The sequence below is a fragment of the Scyliorhinus torazame genome, chromosome 6, assembly GCF_047496885.1.
Source record: "Scyliorhinus torazame isolate Kashiwa2021f chromosome 6, sScyTor2.1, whole genome shotgun sequence".
NCBI lineage: Eukaryota > Metazoa > Chordata > Chondrichthyes > Carcharhiniformes > Scyliorhinidae > Scyliorhinus > Scyliorhinus torazame.
In genome coordinates this window covers 13,113,095-13,134,086 of record NC_092712.1, presented here as the reverse complement: position 1 = coordinate 13,134,086, position 20,992 = coordinate 13,113,095, and the positions used below count along the sequence as shown (strand labels likewise).

The window sequence follows — 20,992 nt, the reverse complement described above, 5'->3', positions numbered from 1 at the left end:
GGAAAATGAGGTGTCGGCCTGGTGAAGCTACAACACAGGACTACCAGTGTGGCAAACAGCATAAGCAGCAAGTAATAGACAGAGCAGAGCGATTCCACAACAAACGGATCAGATCGAAGCTCTGCAGCCCTGCCACATCCAGCCGTGAATGGTGGTGGACAATTAAACAACTCATTGGAGGAGGAGGCTCCACAAATATCCCCATCCTCACTGATGGAGGAGCCCAGCACATCTGTGCAAAAGACAAGGCTGAGGCATTCGCAACAATCTTCAGCCAGAAGTACCAAGTTATAACATCTCCACTGAGTTGAGGCTCTATTGCCAGGGCGAATAAAATGGAGAGTTGGCAGCCCTGCCCACTGCCCCTATTCAAGGGGAAGTAGCCTGAATATAAAGTATTCCTGTGAACGCTGGCAGGAGGGGCATTGTGTAGCAAACGGATCCAGGAGATAGATTTCTGGCTGAATCCAAATCGTCCAAGGATTTCAAACAAAGAGTCCCATTCAAAGCTGTCACGTGCTTCCTCCACATCTCGAAATAGTCTCACCCCTGGCTCGGGTGCAGGAGGGGGAGAAAGTGCGACATTCAAAAGGCGACGTATATTTACTGATAACTGGCGGCACTTTACAAAGCCCGCTTGGTCCTCTGAAAGAATGCTTGGAAAGCAAGGTCCCAACTGCGGAACGCCAGAACCACAGGGAGCAGCTTAACATCCGTGTTTAACAGTGAGAGGGGGAAATATGAACCGCACTCGGTCGGGTCCTTGTCCTGAAGGAGTAAGGAAATCAAGGCTCGAGTGAGGGTTGGGGGCAATGAACCACAGGACAGGCAGTCGTCGAACATATCTCACAGCAAAGGTGTGCAAGGGGTTCTGAGAATTTCTTCTAAACCTCGATCGGAAAGCCATCTGGGCCAGAGGCTTTAGCAGCCTGCGTGAGACCAATGTACTTTGAAATGTCATCGGGGGTCAGCATAACGGGGAGTCCAACTCCTAACTCTTGACGGTTTTGACAGACGGTACGGGCACGTTGTCCAGGAAATTCGCCATGATCGGCTTGTCCGCGGGAGGCTCAGATTTATACAGGTCACAGCAGTCGGATGTAAAATCTGCATTGACCTGGAGGGGGGCGGTAACCTCGGGTTGAGTATCTGGGGAACCTCACAGGAGGGCGACTGCCGTTCATGTTGGTGTGCTAAAAGACCACTGGCCTTCTCCCATATTCATAGAAAGTACCCCTGGAGCACTGGAGCAGATTTACGGCCTTATTGGTGGTCAGCAGCTCAAACTGGGTCCGCAACCTTTGTTTGCTTGCATCTCCGGTGTAGGATCGAATGAGTACTGGTGACCTCTACCTCGGAAACGGCATCCACCAGCCTCTGTCGCTCTAATTTCTTCATCTTTAGCACGTGTGCGAGATCAGAAATAATCTCCTCCCCGGGGACGGCCTTCAGAGCCTCCCACAGCTCGGAAGGAGTCGGATCTAACCCCCAGGGTGGACGTTGGGTGGGGCCGGACTTCAGCAGCTGATCAAAGCGTTTGGCGTGGCCAGAGATTACAATTGTTGAGCGCTCGACCACCACCACCAATGGGAGGAGAGTCCTATTCAGAGTGAAAAGAATCAGCGTGAGAGTACGTATGGTGAACACGAGGGAAAAATGAGAAATTCCTGTCGTGTGGATGTAAAAGACAGAGATTGACCCCTCCCATCTGCTCCATGAAGGAAGACAAAGTCCTGGCCACCCCTGGTGGGACAAAAGGTTTGAGTTTTCAGGAGGTCATGAATAACCTCAGCCGGTACGGGAATTGAACCCACGCTGCTGTCCTCGCTCCGCATCACTAACCAGGCGTCCGGCCAACCGAGCTAAACCGGATTGGAGCCATCTGGGATGGCCACTTCCAACTCAGGACAGAGAAACTCGCAAAGCCCGGCGGGTAAAATGGACAAGCCAAGACTCGGGCAGGCTCAGAGCCTGAAATGCATATTCGTCAGCAGGAAGTCCAGACGGTATCGAAACTCCGTCCAATTTGCATTTTAATGGGGCCGATTAGCATTTGATGGCCCATCTTCCCCAAAACAAAGGACTGGTACTCGAGCAACCGGGGCAGTCCCAGACATTTCGGCGCCACTCTCTCTTCAAGGGAAATGCAAACACCGGGGTCAGTGACCGCTTGAGACACGCCCAGCCATCCAGATCCCCGCCCACTTATTGGCTAAGGAATCGACCGGAGCGATCAGGGATCACCCAATTAGTAAGGCCCAAACCGGAGGACCGCCCAAAAGAGCGCGAAACCCCCCCCCCCCCCGAGTATACGAAGAGTTCGCCACATGTTCGCTCTCTCTTGGCCCTGGTACCCCGGTCACGGCCATCACCAATCGCAGCACCACCAGAAGCGAGTCCAAGTTCAACGCTCGCTACCAGGCGGATGGGCCCAGCTGAGCAGCTGTTACTCCTTCGAATTTTCTGACCTAAGCCGGGTGCCCGAAGTACAGGTTGTCTTAGTCGATAGGTGTAGTTAACTAGTAGTGTTTATGTTGCATGACTAATTGTGTGTAAATAAAGTACCCTTGGCCTTGAACTAACTCACTGGTGTTTGGCTCTTTGATCGATAGCCGGTTGAAACTTGTGGTGGTACATTCGATACCTGGCGACTCTGAGCATTCGGACATAGATAACCCAGAAAGAAGGGCAAACTCACTGATTGCCCTAATTGGAACAGAGCCACAGAAAGGACAAAGTAAAAGAAAGCACAACAGGATGTTCAATAAGGAGCAGCATACGATTAAATGTCGACCGTCTGGGTCAGCCACAATCTGCAATGTGGAGAATTGGACTCGATCGTTGATTAAAATCGCCGTGCCCCTGCTATGAAAAACTTGCCCAGCCCATCACTTGCGCAGCCTGATCTGATCTTTAACACGTAGATGGGCTTCTTGCAAAATAAATTTCAGAATTTAGGCACTTAAGATGCGCGAATGCTCTCGATCGTTCAGGGGGCTGTGAGCAGACAAAAGCAAGATCGACTCGAGATGGGCATCGGGCCAAGTCAGGTGACTCGACAGAGACCGTCGGCAAACTCAACCCTAACCCCCCACCCCAACCCAAACACACCATCGCAGTCGAGCATAACCACCCCCAGAAGCAAATGGAACGGCAGCAAACAACCGAACCGAAGCACGACAACTAACAAAGTACAACTCAACACAAACTCTAAGTTCATTTAAAAAAACTATTAGGAGCTGCAGAAGCCCCTTTAATCTGACTCCCGTTAACTAACACACTCCCTGCTAACCCAGAGCGCTACCAGGGTGATTGAAAGTCACGCCGGTGAGTAATAATGAAAAGAAAGAAAATAGGTGTCAGGAGCAAGCAGTAAAACCTCCTCATTACAACTACGCTCATCAAGAATACACCCAAACAACAGGCATGACAACTGCCCACACATCGAAACGTAGATCAGGCCAAACCGAGCACAAATTGTGCTTCTGGATAAAGGAATCTGCATTTCCCAGCGAGTCAAAGAAACAGACCTTTTGGACGGAATGTCACATGAAGGCGGCTCGATAAATCATCCCCAAATTGACGCCATTCTCGAATAGGGCACATTTCACTTTGTTAAAGGCAGCCCTTTTCTTGGCTCGGTCTGCACGCACGTCCTGGAGTAATCTGATCGAGAGGCTTTCCCATGTAAAATCTTGCCCATCGAAGTACCAACTCCTTAAAGCTGTGAAACATTGAGATTACCTCACGAGGCGGGTCTCCAGAGCACACAGGTGGCCAAGGTGATTTAAGAAGGCATCTGGCATTCCTCAGCCGGGGCATGGAGTACAGGAGTTGGGAAATCATGTTGCAGCTGTATAAAACCCTGGTTAGGCCGCATTTGGAGTATTGCGTGCAGTTCTGGTCACCACATTATCAGAAGCTTTGGAGAGAGTGCAAAGAAGGTTCACCGGGATGTTGCCTGGTCTCGAGGGTGTTGGTTATGAGGAGAGGTGGAATAAACTAGGAATGTTTTCACTGGAAAGGCGGAGACTGAGGGGAGACCTGATAGAGGTCGACAAAATTATGAGAGGCATAGACAGAGTGGATAGTCAGAGGCTTTTTCCGAGAGTGGGAGTGGCAATTACACAGGGCACAGGTTCAGGGTGAGAGGGGGGAGTTTAAGGGAGATGTGCGGGGTGAGTTTTTCCACACAGAGAGTGGTGGGTGCCTGGAACCCGCTGCCAGAGGATGTCATCATCATAGAATTTACAGCGCAGAAGGAGCCCATTCGGCCCATCGAGTCTGCACCGGCTCTTGAAAAGAGCACCCTACCCAAGGTCCACACCTCCACCCTATGCCCATAACCCAGTAACCCCACCCAACACTTTAGGGCAATTTTGGACACTAAGGGCAATTTATCACGGCCAATCCACCTAACCTGCACATCTTTGGACTGTGGGAGGAAACCGGAGCACCCGGAGGAAACCCACGCAGACACGAGGAGGACGTGCAGACTCCGCACAGACAGTGACCCAAGCCGGAATTGAACCTGGGACCCTGGAGCGGTGAAGCAGCACATTAGCAACATTTAAGAGGCATCTGGATGGGTCGATGAATAGGGAGGAAATAGAGGGATACGGACCGAGTGAGGGCAGAAGGTATTGGTTAGGGCTTCATGACCGGCACAGGCTGGGAGGGCCGAAGGGCCTGTTCCTACGCTGTAATTTTCTTTGTTCTTTGAAAAGTACCACTGCATTGGGAGCATTGTTTAATCCTATATGCACTCATTAAACTTCCAAAGTTTTCCCTCCACCTTGAGGAAACATTTCCGTCTGGAGGTGATCCCCCAGCAGAAATGCAGCTTTTATACCTGTCGACTTACACTCCCACACCAAACGGAGCAAAGGAGTTTTCACAATGACCTTCCCTGCTATGGGCTAGTCCACTCCTAACTCTTCAAATCCCTGGGCCATTAACCCAGACTTTAAAAGTTGCATCCAGGAGAATCTTTCTCCTTTCAGACCCACCCCTGTGAGAATGTTGGCTAAGCCCCATTTGGGAAATCTGAACAGGCACCAAACTTCCTCTGTTTAGCCGCCTTTCGCTCTACCCCATAACTTAGCAGCCGTTACAAAAAGCTGTGTCACAGGAACTCCTGACTTGGCTATGCTCTTGCAATGGTTCAGTGTTCTCCACTCTGCCTCCGCTACTTGCCTGCTGAAAGCTTTCCGAGCTGCGACAGTCAGACCGCCCCCCTGCCAGAGGCCCTGTCTACTGTACGTGAATGTTTCCTCACCTGGATTGATCAGCCGACCCATCACTGCAACGTGGGCTCGCTTCCCTGATTTTCCACTCTCGGATACCCCAGTCCATGGCCTTCACTGCTCGTCCACCATCCTGGACATTCAACCAATTCCTAGATTTTCATCCAAAGGGTTGTGAATCTATGGAATTCCTTGCCCAGTGAAGCAGTAGAGGCTCCTTCATTAAATGTTTTTAAGATAAAGATAGATAGTTTTTTGAAGAATAAAGGGATTAAGGGTTATGGTGTTCGGGCCGGAAAGTGGAGCTGAGTCCACAAAAGATCAGCCATGATCTCATTGAATGGCGGAGCAGGCTCGAGGGGCCAGATGGCCTACTCCTGCTCCTAGTTCTTATGTTCTTCTTATGTTCTTATTCTCCAGTAGATTTCCCTGCCTGCCCCATTATCCTTGCTTTCTCTAATTATCTGATCATTCTGGACGATACGATACCTGGGAACCCATTTGGGACGTCTGACCTCCCGGACAGTATAACCCCTTCCTGTTGATCACAATCTGATTTTCTACTGAAATTCAACTCCTGATCCATTATACCTCGTTCCGCTGATGCTGTCCCACAATATATGTGAGTTTGCAATGCGCATGATGGGTGCACCATCTTCCATCACATTACCCAGGTTTAGCTCAGTGGGCTGCACAGCTGGTTTGTGATGAGGAGCGAGGCCAGCAGCGTGGGTTCAATCCCCGTACCGGCTGAGGTTATTCATGAAGGCCCCGTCTTCTCAACCTTGCCCCTCGCCCGAGGTGTGGTGACCCTCAGGTTAAATCACCACCAGTCAGCTCTCCCCCCTCAAAGGGGAAAGCAGCCCATGGTCACCTGGGACTATGGCGCCTTTAATTTTCATTTCACCCACAAGTTCGTCATTCATCCCGATGATCCGTGAGGAATGGGCTGTGTTGCCAATTCCCACCTTGGAACATCTGTTTTCCCTTCAGGTCCAATATCTCACAGGGTCTTTCCATTTCCTTTGCCTCGTTCTCCTACAGAACCCCTGAATTAAATTCCACCTCAGACCGTCTTATGCAATGTTGCAATGCTGTCCTAATCCTTTCCAAAACTTCAGCCTCCTTGATGAGAACTTTCCCATCAGCACGTAAGTGGGCAGAGAAAAGCAGAGCTAATGGTAGTTCCTTCAAGAACAGGGGAGCCTCCGATAGCACTGAAGGCAAGTTTGGATTGGTGCCATACACTGACCATTATGGACTTTGCATGTACTGCCTGTGCCAGCCCTATTTGCACCTTGCAATCCAGTTGGTCAGCCAGTCTATTGTACAACATGTTGTCAACCACTGCAGGATTCCTCTCACACAATCCTCCGCTGAACGGGCTCGCAGCCACGGTATTCATGGCCGAATGACACATTCTCAAACAAGTCCTGAAATTCACCGTTTACTCCTTCTCCTGCATTATCCGCCAGGGATTCCACTGACATTCCGAATCGCAAACGCACTCATTTCCCCTGTAGCCTGGTCAGCAAGGGTCTGTTTTGCCGTTAACATTTCTGACCATATTTGGGCTAAATCCAGTCGCCCTGCCTGCAGGGGTGAACAAAGGGACAATCCTCACCCCGCTCTTTTAAACCCATTGTGCCACCGCATAGAATCCCCACAGGGCAGGCAGCCACTCGGCCCATCGAGTCTGCCCCGAACCTCCCCTGACTGGCACAGACCTACTCTGCACCCAGAGGCCCACTACCCCCACCCAACTCCCCCCCCCAACTCCCCCCCCCCCCCCCCCGACCCCACTCCCCCCGGACCCCACTCCCCCCAACTCCCCCCCCCCCCCCGGACCCCACTCCGCCCGGACCCCACTCCCCCCCCCGGACCCCCACTCCCCCCCCCCCGACCCCACTCCCCCCCCCCCGACCCCACTCTCCCCCCCCCGACCCCACTCTCCCCCCCCCCCCCCCCCCCGGAACCCCACTCCCCCCCCCCCCCACCACCGACTCGACCCCACTCCCCCCCCCGACCCCACCTCACTCCCCCCCCCCGACCCGACCCCACCTCACTCCCCCCCCCCGACCCGACCCCACTCCACCCCACCCCCCCCCGACCCCACTCCACCCCACCCCCCCCCCGACCCCACTCCACCCCACCCCACCCCCCCCCCCGACCCCATTCCCCCCCCCCCCAGTCACTTACTTTGGGCGTCCCGGGAGTCGCTCATGCTGCGGAGGGCGTGTCGCTGTGTCCCGGTCTCTCTGTGGGTCTGTGTGAGGGGGTCTGTCCGGGTCTCTCTGTGGGTCTGTGTGAGGGGGTCTGTCCGGGTCTCTCTGTGGGTCTGTGTGAGGGGGTCTGTCCGGGTCTCTCTGTGGGTCTGTGTGAGGGGGTCTGTCCCGGTCTCTCTGTGGGTCTGTGTGAGGGGGTCTGTCCGGGTCTCTCTGTGGGTCTGTGTGAGGGGGTCTGTCCGGGTCTCTCTGTGGGTCTGTGTGAGGGGGTCTGTCCGGGTCTCTCTGTGGGTCTGTGTGAGGGGGTCTGTCCGGGTCTCTCTGTGGGTCTGTGTGAGGGGGTCTGTCCGGGTCTCTCTGTGGGTCTGTGTGAGGGGGTCTGTCCGGGTCTCTCTGTGGGTCTGTGTGAGGGGGTCTGTCCGGGTCTCTCTCTCCGGCACAAACCGCGCGCTCTGCCGCCTCTCCCTCCCATTGGTCGCCGCCGCAGCCTTTGCTTCCCTCCTATTGGCTGTCCCCGGTCCCGCCCACCGCGTCCGGCGTTCTGATTGGTCCGGGGGTGCGGGCGCTCCTTCCCGATTGGCCGAGAGACCTGCGTCCGCTCCGCTCCCATTGGCTGCGGGGCCGGAAGGGGCGCGGCCTCCATGATGACGTCACCAATCCGTTTCCGAGCTGAAATGGTTCAGTCCCTCCCCCAGTAACCCCCCCTGACCTTCCCCTCCCCCCCATCCCCCTCCCCTCCCCTCCTCCCTCCCCTCCCCCTCCATCTCCCCCTCCCCAGTAACCCCCCCCTGACCTTCCCCTCCCCCCCTCCCCCCCTCTCCCCCCACCCCCGCCCCTCCCTCCCCCCTCCCCCTCCCTCCCCCCTCTCTCCGCTCCCCTCCCCCACCCCCTCCTCCCTCTCCCCTCCTCCCTCCCCTCCCCCTCCATCTCCCCCTCCCCAGTAACCCCCCCCTGACCTTCCCCTCCCCCCCTCTCCCCCCACCCCCGCCCCTCCCTCCCCCCTCCCCCTCCCTCCCCCCTCTCTCCGCTCCCCTCCCCCACCCCCTCCTCCCTCTCCCCTCCTCCCTCCCCTCCCTCCCCTCCCCCTCCATCTCCCCCTCCCCCAGTAACCCCCCCCTGACCTTCCCCTCCCCCCCCTCCCCCCCTCTCCCCTCTCCCCCCACCCCCGCCCCTCCCTCCCCCCTCCCCCTCCCTCCCCCCTCTCTCCTCTCCGCCCCCCCCTCCCTCCCCTCCCCCTGACCTTCCCCTCCCCCCTCCCTCTCCCCCCTCCCCCTCCCCCCACCCCCTCCCTCCCCCCTCTCCCCTCCCCTCCTCCCTCTCCCCCTCTCCCTCCCCCCTCCCCCTCCCCCCTCTCCCTCCCCCCTCTCCCCCCTCCCCCTCCCTCTCTCCCTCCCCCTCCCTCTCTCCCTCCCCCTCCCTCTCTCCCTCCCCCTCCCTCTCTCCCTCCCTCTCCCTCCCTCTCCCCCTCCCACTTCCCCCTCCCTCCCTCTTTCCCCAAGCTTCCAGTTTGTGCGATGGTTGTATACAAAGGTCTTCGATTTTTGGCTGAAGTGGAAGTTTTTGGCCTTCGTGGCGTTAATCGCGAAGCTCATATTAGTGCAGAAACCTGGAGGACCTTCAGGTTCTTTTCCATCCCTGCGTGAGAGTCACTCAGAAGGGCTATGTCATCCGCGAAGGCTGTAGCCATCTGGGATGGCCACATCCCGGTTACAAAATGGACACTCACAAAGAATGCAGGGAATATTGGACAATACTAAGTGTTATGGGGGAGGCGTTTTCAGAACCCCAAAATGTACCATGGAGTTCAACCAACCTCTCCCTTTAATGGATTTGTTGCTTTTCCTCGCACACGGCTTGTTCCCTAAGTGTGGGATTACAATTATGGACACGTGGGTTTTTAAACACAAAACACTGTTTATTCCATGAACTCAACTTAACATCTTAAATAAACATTGGCTCTCTTAACACCCCTTCAAAGATAACTCAGAAAATATTGCAACAGTAAATAATTCCTTAAAATGTTCCTTCAAACTTCCAAGAGACTTAACACCTTTAAACAAAATTCACATCAGGTTAAAAGCTTCACTATTATAAGTTTAAATCACCCAAACGATCCAGCGATAGTCTTTCATGGCAGAGATCCAGCTCACTGCAAAACACAGACACTCCCAAGCTTTTTTCAAAACTTGCAGCTCTCTGGACACACACAGACACACACAAGCTGTTTTTAAACTGAAACTAAAAACCTGCAAAATTATACTGCAAAATGGCTGACCTGGGCTCAGCACCACCCACTCTCTGACATCACTGTTTTCTTAAAGGTACATTGCTTAAACATCCATGTCTTAAAGATACTCTCACATGACACTAAGAAACAAGCAGGTGCAAGGTCTGGCTGTTGATTAGAACCTTAGCTCTCAGACAGGACAGAAACCGCTAAGCAATCTACATACTAATGAGCCATCTCCGGGGACAAAACGGAAACATTTAGATACACAATGTTAGGACAGACTCCCCGGCGCCAGAAGAGGCTAAAACAAAGCAGACCAACAGTCACCTAGGACACGCCCAGCAATCAGGGAACCACCCCTCTACTGGAGGATGATCGATACGAATGATTGGGAAAGGCCCAATTAATTGAGGCCAAGTTCAAGGCCCGCCCAAAAGCACGCAAAGCCCTTTTGAGTACATAAGCACTCACCAAAGAGAGAATCTTTCTTCTTTGGCTTTGGCTCTCTGCGAAGAGAGAGACCAGCCTAGCAGCTACATCAGACCAAGTAAGTTCCAAGTCAACGCACGCTACGAGATAGACTCTCCTAGTTGCTACCCTGTAAACAGCTCAACCTAGCAGCCTCAGAACCGAGCAAAGGCCATTGTTCCTCTGACTGAGTGGGCACCCGAAGCTAAGTATAGGCTTTAGTAATAGTGGTAGTTTAGTTTGTAGAGTTTATGCATGAGTAGATTTGACTGTGCGTAAAAGCATTGCTTTTCAACTTACTGACTGGTATATCAAGTCATTGATCAGTATTCTGAACCTTGTGGTGGTGTCGAAAGATACCTGGCGACTCTTGAGCAAACGTAATTAAACAGAGCCAAATTAACAGAGAACACAATTAGCAACATTTACTGGGAACATCTGACGGGACTCGATTTAGAAGTGGCCTAACCACTGCGAGAGAACCCAAATTTGAATTGGAATCCAATTGGAAACAGAAAAACCACAAGTGTAAGAACAATACTGATCAAGCCTCCGAGATTCGGAAGTGTGTTAATGCATGCGTACGAACAGGGATATAAGGTAACCTGAGAGATTTTGTTGCGTAAAACTGTCGGGAGCTTTGTAGGCCGGAAATTAGCGGAAGCCGTACACTTGTTTACATCACCACTTTATCACCCCCTGTTCCAAATTCAGTAGAGATCCTAGATAGAGAGAATGGCAATGAAGGCAATGGAACGCCTTATGAACCCCCAAGAATTTGAGGTCGCAGCGACCATTAGAGTAGGACAGTGTCCCGTTTGGGAAGATGAGATCAGGAAATATCTCAAAGGAAAAGGATGGTCCCTTTGGACTGAATTCTGCAATAATGAGGATACAGGTCCCGGGAGTATAGGACATACTTGGTGGGAGAACCTGAGCGAGATCCATAAGAAGAGCTTGGGGAAAGCTCGCAAGCCGATGGCAATCGTGTCCTCCTTGGCACAATTGCGAGGCACAGAGGAGGTCGTTAGGACGCTCCGTAGAGAGATAGAGGAGAGAGACAGAACCAGCGAGGTAGACGTGAGTGAGGTAGAGAAGGAGAATAGAGATTTAAAAGAGCAGTTAGCAGCAAGGGACAGAGAGGTGGATGATGCCAAGTGGGCACATCAGTCTTGTCTCGCGCATTTGAACAGTTTTCAGACACAATATGATAAGGCCTACCAGGACACGCAACACGCGGTCTTGGTAAGACAAGAAACAGAACAGCAAGTTGAGAAATTGCAGAAACAGTGCAATGATTTAAAAGCAGCCCTACGAGCTCTCCATACTTCCACGACGGAACAAAGGCAGAGCTCTGTAGACCACGCAAAGTGCCGGAAGCAAATTGCAGAATTGCAATCGCTGCTTTCCGTTCAAAATGGATTTCAAAGTACATTCGGACCCCAATTAGATCAGGAAAACCCCAATTAGATCAGGAAAACGGCCCCGACTGGCAGGAATTGAGCGAGACTGCCCATGGATACGGACATGGGACGTGTACGCAGGAAAACCACCAGAAAAGGAAAGCGCCCCAACCCCCCAACCGAACAGGCAGAACACACCCCCATGAATTCTGTGACCACACACCGCAGGGCCGCAGGAGAAGGAGAAGCAGACTTCCTTTACACAACCCCGTTAACCGTGACCCAATTACAGGACGCGTGTGGAAAAATTACACCGTTCCTTCCCACTTCAGACCCCCACCAATTTTTCACGAAACTCAAACAACCGGCTACCATGTACGGCCTGGACGAAAAGGAGCAAGTGAAGCTCACAGTTTTAAGCCTCGACCCTTCAGTCGTGGCAGCCCTTCCCGACCCACAGAATGTAGGAGGAGGCACACTCCAAGAGATGCACACAGCGATCCTGGATGCGATCGGCTTTAACAGAGGAGACCCCGTAGAAGGCCTAAATAAGTGTAGGCAAAAGAAGACAAAGTACCCCACAGCGTTTGCTGGACGCTTGTGGATACACTTCACCGCAGTTTTTGGAGAGTTAGCCCGCACCCATTTGTCTCCAGATAATATGGCCAAATGGACTCGAATCCTAGTCTCTCACACCACAGAAGCAAGACGAAAAGCTTGCGCAAATTATGACCCATCAGACAAGGCCCACAACGAGAAATGGGTTTTGAAGAGATTGTCCCGCGCTTGGGAGCAATCGATTGCAGGCAAAACCGCATTTATAACACCCGATGAAGAGCAGGCAGCAATGAACCCAGTTAGGACGCACCAGAACCCCGCATGGGTAAATGAGGGCAGGAACAGCCAACCCCAGCCCAAAACTCAGGAATGTTACAACTGTAGACAGCTAGGACACTTGAGAGTGCAACGCGCCACAGAAGCAGCAGAGAAACCAACAGACAGGCACCCTAAACAGGAATAGGGCAAAGCCAATCCATAGCGTTAGCGCCCGTTCAGAGAGTACGGACATGAACGGCACCGACTGACGGTGTTCGGGCTCCCCAACTTGGGTCTGTGACACCCTTTGGGACAACTCTGGTAGACCGGTAGTAGCAGGCAAAGTTCGGGGACACCCAGTAGAATTTCTTTGGGACACAGGAGGGTCCCGCACCACACTCAATTCCTCCACGATGTTCCAACGAGACACGTGGCCCACAACAGACACCATCACACTCAGCGGCTTTACAGGCCATTTACAACAGGGACACATCACAGCCCCTGTAGCGATACAAATAGGGAACATCACAACTAAGCACCCCGTAGTTTTAGTTGATCTGCCCCAGACAGCAGAACATATCCTTGGGATCGATTTCATGAGCTCCCATAACTTTTCTTTTGACCCAGTTAACAAGTGTGTTTGGAAAATGGCAAAGGCAGCACGAGCCCCCACCACGCTCACAGTAGGAGAATACGTAAACAGGATTAGCTCAGTAGGAGACTTCTGGTTCGACCCTCGAGGCATTAGTGCAGACAAACAGGTTAGGGCAGCCCTGCAGGAACATAAAGCAGCATTTGCACAGCACAAACACGACTGTGGCAAATTGGCTGGCTTTGTGAACATTACAGGTCCCGACCCTAAACCCCAGAAGCAGTACGGATTTCCCCAGGAAGCAGAGGGAGAAATCTCCAAAGTAATAGAGAGTCTGCTTGATCAAGGCGTACTCAGATCAGTAGCCTCCACAAACAACGCACCGATTTGGCCCGTCAGGAAACCGGATGGATCATGGCGACTGATCATTGATTACCGGGAACTGAACAAAGTAACCCCAGCAGCAGCCCCCACCATAGCCACGAGTCCCGAGACCATGCTCAAACAGGGACTCCAGTCAAAAAATGTTTCGGTTTTGGACATTAGTAACGGCTTTTGGTCCATTCCATTGGCTAAAGCATGCCAGTATAAATTCGCCTTTACATTCCAAGGGCAACAATACACGTGGACGTGCGTTCCACAAGGCTTCCACAACTCCCCCTCCATTTTCCACCGACAACTGGCAAATAGTTCAGCAAAATTTTCCTGCCCAGATTGTCTGGTCCAGTACGTAGACGACTTGTTACTACAGACCGACACAAAGGGAGAGCACATTTCGCTTCTCAGCGAACTCCTAGGACTCCTAAAAGAAACTGGTTGTAAAGTCAACCCCAAGAAGGCCCAGATTTTGAAAGAAAAAGTGATTTACTTGGGAACAGTGATCACTCATGGTAAACGCGAGATCGAGCAAAAATGAATTGACTCGATCATCAAATTGCCCCTTCCCCACAATGTCTCAGCCCCGGTCATTTTCAGGCCTGGTTGGCTACTGCCGAAATCATATTGACGTTTTCGCCACGAAAGCAGCGCCCCTATCTGACCTTCTCAAGAAGCAAGCACCTTGGGAATGGCTTCCACAGCATACGGATGCCGTGGATGCTTTAAAAAGAGCCCTCAGCACAGCCCCCGCACTACAGGTCCCAGATCCACTTTCCCCGTACGCAATCGAAGTTGCAAGCACCGACCGAACACTTTCGGCCGTACTCCTCCCGGAACGCCATGACCAATTACGCCCCATGGCATACGCCTCACCCGTGTTAGACCCTGTGGAGCAAGGATTTTCTGCCTGTGAAAGGCACCTGCTCGCAGTTTTTTGGGCAGTACAATACTTCGCCTACATTACAGGACTCAACCCCATCACCATCCTCACAGAACACACCCCGACACAGCTATTGTTAGACGGCCGACTTAAAGATGCCACAGTCAGACAAATCCGCGCAGCCCGTTGGACCCTTCTTTTACAGGGACGGGACATCACGGTAAAGAGAACCAAGACCCACACATTCCTTGCCGATAATTTGCAGTATGCAGGCACCCCATATGAATGTGAGATGATCACCACAAAACACAACACAGGCCCATTTATTCCCAAAACACCTCTCAGGAAAACAAGTAGTACACCCCAGAGACCCCAGGCCACAGACACGTGCGCACCCCTGAAGATTTATGTGGATGGCTCCTCCACAGTGCTAAATGGAGAGAGAATTACCGGTTGCGGTATTTACGTAGAGGACGCGCAGGGACGCGCCCTAGATGAAATTGCATTAAAGTTGCCAGGACATCTAGGCTCGCAGGCAGCAGAACTGGCAGCAATCGCTTATATTGTAGACCACCCTGACCCGTTCCCAACCCCAGCAGACATCTATTCGGACAGCTTGTATGTATGCAACAGTTTGACGGAATTCCTACCCCTATGGGAAACAGGAGGATTTGTTTCCGCGGACGATAAACCCCTACCCTCAGCCCCATTACTCCAACATATCTTAGCGACAGCGAAGGATAGGAAATACGGAATAATTAAAGTTCGCGGTCATCACCGTTCTTCCCCCCCCCCGGTAACGTTAAAGCAGACGCCCTAGCGAAGGCAGGCTCCAGGCATGGTTATTTTTGGAACCCCCCCGAAAGGACCCCAGTACACGCAGTTCAGGTCTCACAGACCAACATTCAGGATCTAGCGAAGGCACAGAAAGAGGACGAGAAACTCAGGGAAGTTTTAAAGGGAACCTTCCCAGCCCCGTACGACAAGTTTAGAAACGCAATCACCACACACGACGGTGTGATTTTAAAGGATGGCATTTATATAGTTCCCAGCCAGGACAGGAACCAGATCATTTGTCAGTTCCATGACAATCAGGGACACCAAGGTATTGAACCCACCCTAGCCCACCTCAGACCGCTCTGCTGGTGGCCTGATTTAAAAATCGATGTAACGCACGACATAGAAAATTGCTTAATCTGTGCCCAGAAAAATCCGGACAGATATGCGAAAAAGTCTCAACTTAGTCATACCCGTCCCGTTAATGGACCCTGGACAAATCTCCAGATAGATTATATCGGACCCCTACCCCCGTGCAGAAATGGTTACAAGTATGTGTTGGTGATCATAGACACCTTCCCAAAATGGGTGGAAGCTTTTCCATCGAGAACTAATACGGCCAAGACAACGGCTAAAATACTAACACACCACATCTTTACAAGATGGGGCCTCCCACGCAGTACAGAGTCCGATCAAGGCTCCCATTTCACCGGACGTGTAATGAAAACGTCGTCACGATTTTCGGCATTAGACAAAAGTTCCATATCGCATACCACCCCCAGTCAAGTGGTATTGTAGAACGAATGAATAGGACATTGAAAGCCACCCTCAGGAAAATGGTACAGCAGAATAACAGCACCTGGGATTCAGTTCTCCCATTTGCTCTGATGTTTTTAAGAAACACGGTATCCACGTCCACAGGATACACCCCCCCCCACACCCTCATGACCGGACGCCCCATGAAAGGCGCTGTGTATTTACCAGGACTGGATTTGGCCAGCCCCGCAGTTACAGCCCTCACGCATGAAAACGCTGTTAAACAACTGATACAGAACATAAAGGCAGCCCAACTCACAGCAGCAGAGGCTTGGAACCAGGAAGAAACAGAGCAAGTCTTGTTTCGACAAAACAGTACATGCCACTGAGTTTACAGTCGGGCAACAAGTTATGCTTTCCCTTTACAACCCCAGTTCATTCCTTTCCCCCAAATTTTCCGGACCGTACTCCATTTCGGACAAAGTCAGCCCCTCAGTATACAAAATAACCTATCCCAATGGTAAGTCTGCGTGGTTTCATATAAACCAGCTCAAGGCTTACGGCTCGCAGAATAACACACACACCACATCCTGCTCGCAGCAGCAGACGATCACGCCCCGCCCACAGATGTCGTATTCCTACCCTCCCCCAACCACTCCAGCCCGTCCTCAGACACGACTTCAACTCCGCCCCCAGAGGCACAACTCCGCCTCTCCCTTCCCTCAACCAGCAGCGACAGCGACAGTGATAGCGACAGCAATGACGACAGCCACAGCACACCACGTTACGACTATACCCCAGTACCAGGCCCCACTCCCAGCGAATCTGAGCATGATTCCACTGACCCCTTTGAGATTACATATATCAAATCCCCTGACCCAGACCCACCGCCCGACAATTACGGATTGAAGCATAGTAGCTCCAATCTAGACACACGATTCTGGCACCGAGGCAATTTGTTCCGGCTCATCCGGAATGATGAGATGGACCCCAATTCGCCCCAAGCAGCTTTAGCACGGTTACTACAGTCAAGAGTTTGGCAGCCGGGAGAAGATGATGACATAGAGTCTGACTCCCACCAAACGAATCCCTTTGCGACTCTGTTCGCTATTGAGCAATGAGGTGTCCAGATGATGGAGAAAAAAGGAACCGCTGGAGAGATACGGTGTCCTTTCTGATGGAACCTGCACCTTGTTTGTTGAATGTTTGTTCGTTAGTGTTAAAGTTAAGTGTTGTTTGTAAACTTGAAACTTTTCATGGCCCCACGTCACCACTCCTTTAACGGCCCCCGGCTGTTAATGGAACAAGTTTGTCCCCAGACAATAGTTCAGAGGAACTAGTTTGTCGACAGACACGACTCATAGCTACTCTCCTGATTCGAGAGGAAGCCCCCACGACGACCACATTCTTACCTGTTCTTTCCGGTTGCTCAGGCAGTGGAGAAACGGCATTGGTCCCCGCCCTGCCTGAGGACCCCCCTCTGGTCAGCTACGCTCAGGTAGAGTACATACGGCATTGATCCTACTCGGGATTCCACCCATTTCTTACCCGCCGCGGCCCATACGCACCCCCATTTTGGCTTGTTACGTTCAAAATTCTTTTGTTTGGTTTTGGCAACCCTTAGGTTGCTTCCCTGTGCTATTTACATCCTCAAACACTGGGATGGTAAATCACACAGGCTGCGAGACGGCTCGCAGTACCGCAGTATTTTTCTTAGATGTCTTGTCCCAAATTCGTTTTTTTTTAAAATGAGGGAGTCGCAGATGGTGACCAATTATAAAGGGAAATTGGCAACAAAGGACAGACAGACAGACATACGGGATCTTAAGCAAGATAATAACAGAAATTATGCTTGTGTTCACAGAACTCCAGAAACCCAGGAACCCCAGAGGAAGAGAAAGAAGACCAACAAAGATGAAGACAGCCTTCGTGTTCACATGGATCTTAGCGGGATCCCTTCAGTTGCGCGCGGACGCTACCCCCCTGACCCCTACCACACAAACCGTAAATGATTCCCACCCCTGCAATACACGGAACCCCGAGATAACTAGCCCAGCGACAGCTAGCAATACCCCGACCCGGTGTGATAAGTCTATCACCTGGTACTCACTCTCATATGTAGTCGAAGCACTCTTAGTGCTGGCAATACTTTGTAGTGTCATGCAAACGTTTAGAGTTAGGGAATGGCGAAAGGGAGCATATCGCTCTCGCACCCCGGTATACAAGTTTAGATCTCCCATTTTCAGAATTCACCAGACCGCCGAACCCATTGGGACGGATTAAAATGCATCCATTTTGTTTTATGTATTCTGTGGAATAAAGAGATGTAAACGTCGGTGTCTGACTGCCAGGCCAGGGAAATTTGTGTGCTGCTATTTTGTACAGCTTAAGATGTATAGATTATTTTTGGATTGTTTGTATTTTTGGATTGTTTGAATGAGGATAGTTTATTGAGAATAGTTAGAGGTTCCAGTTTTTTATTTTTCTGTAATGCATGTATTAATGTCATAGCGCCCCGTAGAGTTTTATGATCATGAATGTATTTTAAATGGTTTAGGTAAAATTGTGTTCAATTGGATAGGACAGTGTAGAGCCTAAGTATGGGTGCCCCGTTTGGTCAGAGGATGTACACGACGTAGTAGTGTGACCCTTCACGCTTCGCGTTGAGGATCACAAGGAGGGAGTTGCCATCTGGGATGGTAATGTCCCCCTTACAAAATGGACACTCGCAAAGAATGCAGGGAAAATTGGACAGTACTAAGAAACAAGCAGGTGCAAGGTCTGTCTATTAGAACATAGAACATAGAACATTACAGCGCAGTACAGGCCCTTCGGCCCTCGATGTTGCGCCGACCTGTGAAACCCACTCTGAAACCCATCTACACTATTCCCTTATCGTCCATATGTCTATCCAATGACCATTTGAATGCCCTTAGTGTTGGCGAGTCCACTACTGTTGCAGGCAGGGCATTCCACGCCCTTCCTACTCTCTGAGTAAAGAACCGACCTCTGACATCTGTCCTATATCTATCTCCCCTCAATTTAAAGCTATGTCCCCTCATGCTAGACATCACCATCCGAGGAAAAAGGCTCTCACTGTCCACCCTATCTAATCCTCTGATCATCTTGTATGCCTCAATTAAGTCTCCTCTTAATCTTCTTCTCTCTAACGAAAACAGCCTCAAGTCCCTCAGCCTTTCCTCATAAGATCTTCCCTCCATACCAGGCAACATTCTGGTAAATCTCCTCTGCACCCTTTCCAATGCTTCCACGTCCTTCCTATAATGCGGCGACCAGAACTGTACGCAATACTCCAAATGCGGCCGCACCAGAGTTTTGTACAGCTGCAACATGACCTCATGGCTCCGAAACTCAATCCCTCTACCAATAAAAGCTAACACACTGTACGCCTTCTTAACAACCCTCTCAACCTGGGTGGCAACTTTCAGGGATCTATGTACATGGACACCGAGATCTCTCTGCTCATCCACACTGCCAAGAATCTTACCATTAGCCCAGTACTCTGTCTTCCTGTTATGCCTTCCAAAATGAATCACCTCACACTTTTCTGCATTAAACTCCATTTGCCACCTCTCAGCCCAGCGCTGCAGCTTATCTATGTCCCTCTTTAACTTGTAACATCCTTCCGCACTGTCCACAACTCCACCGACTATAGTGTCATCTGCAAATTTACTCGCCCATCCTTCTACGCCCTCCTCCAGGTCATTTATAAAAATGACAAACAGCAGTGGCCCCAAAACAGATCCTTGTGGTACACCACTAGTAACTGGACTCCAGTCTGAACATTTCCCATCAACCACCACCCTTTGTCTTCTTCCAGCTAGCCAATTTCTGATCCAAACTGCTAAATCACCCTGAATCCCATGGCTCTGTATTTTCTGCAGTAGCCTACCATGGAGAACCTTATCAAACGCTTTACTGAAATCCATATACACCACATCAACTGCTTTACCCTCATCCACCTGTTTGGTCACCTTCTCAAAGAACTCAATAAGGTTTGTGAGGCACGACCTACACTTCACAAAACCGTGTTGACTATCTCTAATCAAATGATTCCTTTCCAGATGATTGTACATCCTAGCTCTTATAAACCTTTCCAGGATTTTGCCCACAACAGAAAAATTGATTAGAACCTTAGCTCTCAGACAGGACAGAAACCGCTAAGCAATCTACATACTAATGAGCCATCTCCGGGGACAAAAGGGAAACATTTAGAGACACAACGTTAGGACAGACTCCCCGGCGCCAGAAGAGGCTAAAACAAAGCAGATCAACAGTCACCTAGGACACGCCCAGCGATCAGGGAACCACCCCTCTATTGGAGGAAGATCGATACGAATGATTGGGAAAGACCCAATTAATTGAGGCCAAGTTCAAGGCCCGCCCAAAACAGCGCAAAGCCCTTTTGAGTACATAAGCACTCATCAAAGAGAGAATCTTTCTTCTTGGGCTTTGGCTCTCAGTGAAGAGAGAGACCTGCCTCGCAGCTACAGCAGACCAAGTAAGTTCCAAGTCAACGCACGCTACGAGATTGACGCTCCTAGTTGCTACCCTGTAAACAGCTAAACCCAGCAGCCTCAGAACCGAGCAACGGCCATTGTTCCTCTGACTGAGTGGGCACCCGAAGCTAAGTATAGGCTTTAGTAATAGTGGTAGTTTAGTTTGTAGAGTTTATGCATGAGTAGATTTGACTGTGTGTAAATAAATGAGCATTGCTTTTCAACTTACTGACTGGTGTATCGAGTCTTTGATCAGAATTTGGTTCTGAACCTTGTGGTGGTGTCGAAAGATACCTGGCGACTCTTGAGCAAACGTAATTAAACAGAGCCAAATTAAGAGACAAACAGCAAATTAGCGTCATTGCCAAAGCAGAGCAGTTGACTCTATTCTCTCTCAGGCGTGATGACCCCTGAGTTGGCCTCCTCCAGGGAGCATATCAGCGGATCCAAAGCTATGTTAAATAGCATTGGTGAGAGAGGGTCTCCTTGCTTGACACCCCTCTCTATCTTTATTTCAGTGGTCTTGGTTTTGTTACCTTCGCCCATGGTCGTGTTGCCAGTGTACAGGTCAGTGACCATCGTTGTGAAATCTGGTGCTAGTCGCATTCTCTGTAATGCTTTCACAAGGGGTTTGTGCCCAACCGAGTCGAACGCCTTGGCCAGATCGACAAGGACAACTGCGAGGTCCTTCCTGTTCTTTT

At 51.2% G+C, this 20,992-nt stretch overlaps 1 protein-coding gene across 1 annotated transcript in view; it reads right to left on the bottom strand.

The window, feature by feature from the left end:
• The window catches only part of tonsl (tonsoku-like, DNA repair protein), a 97,672-nt gene extending 89,661 nt beyond the window's left edge, over window positions 1–8,011 (bottom strand). The window contains exon 1 of the mRNA XM_072510164.1: window positions 7,446–8,011. Coding sequence (XP_072366265.1) covers window positions 7,446–7,470 — 25 coding nt within the window. The 5' untranslated portion in view covers window positions 7,471–8,011. The remainder of the gene's footprint in view (window positions 1–7,445) is intronic.
• Between the last annotated feature and the right edge of the window lie 12,981 nt (window positions 8,012–20,992).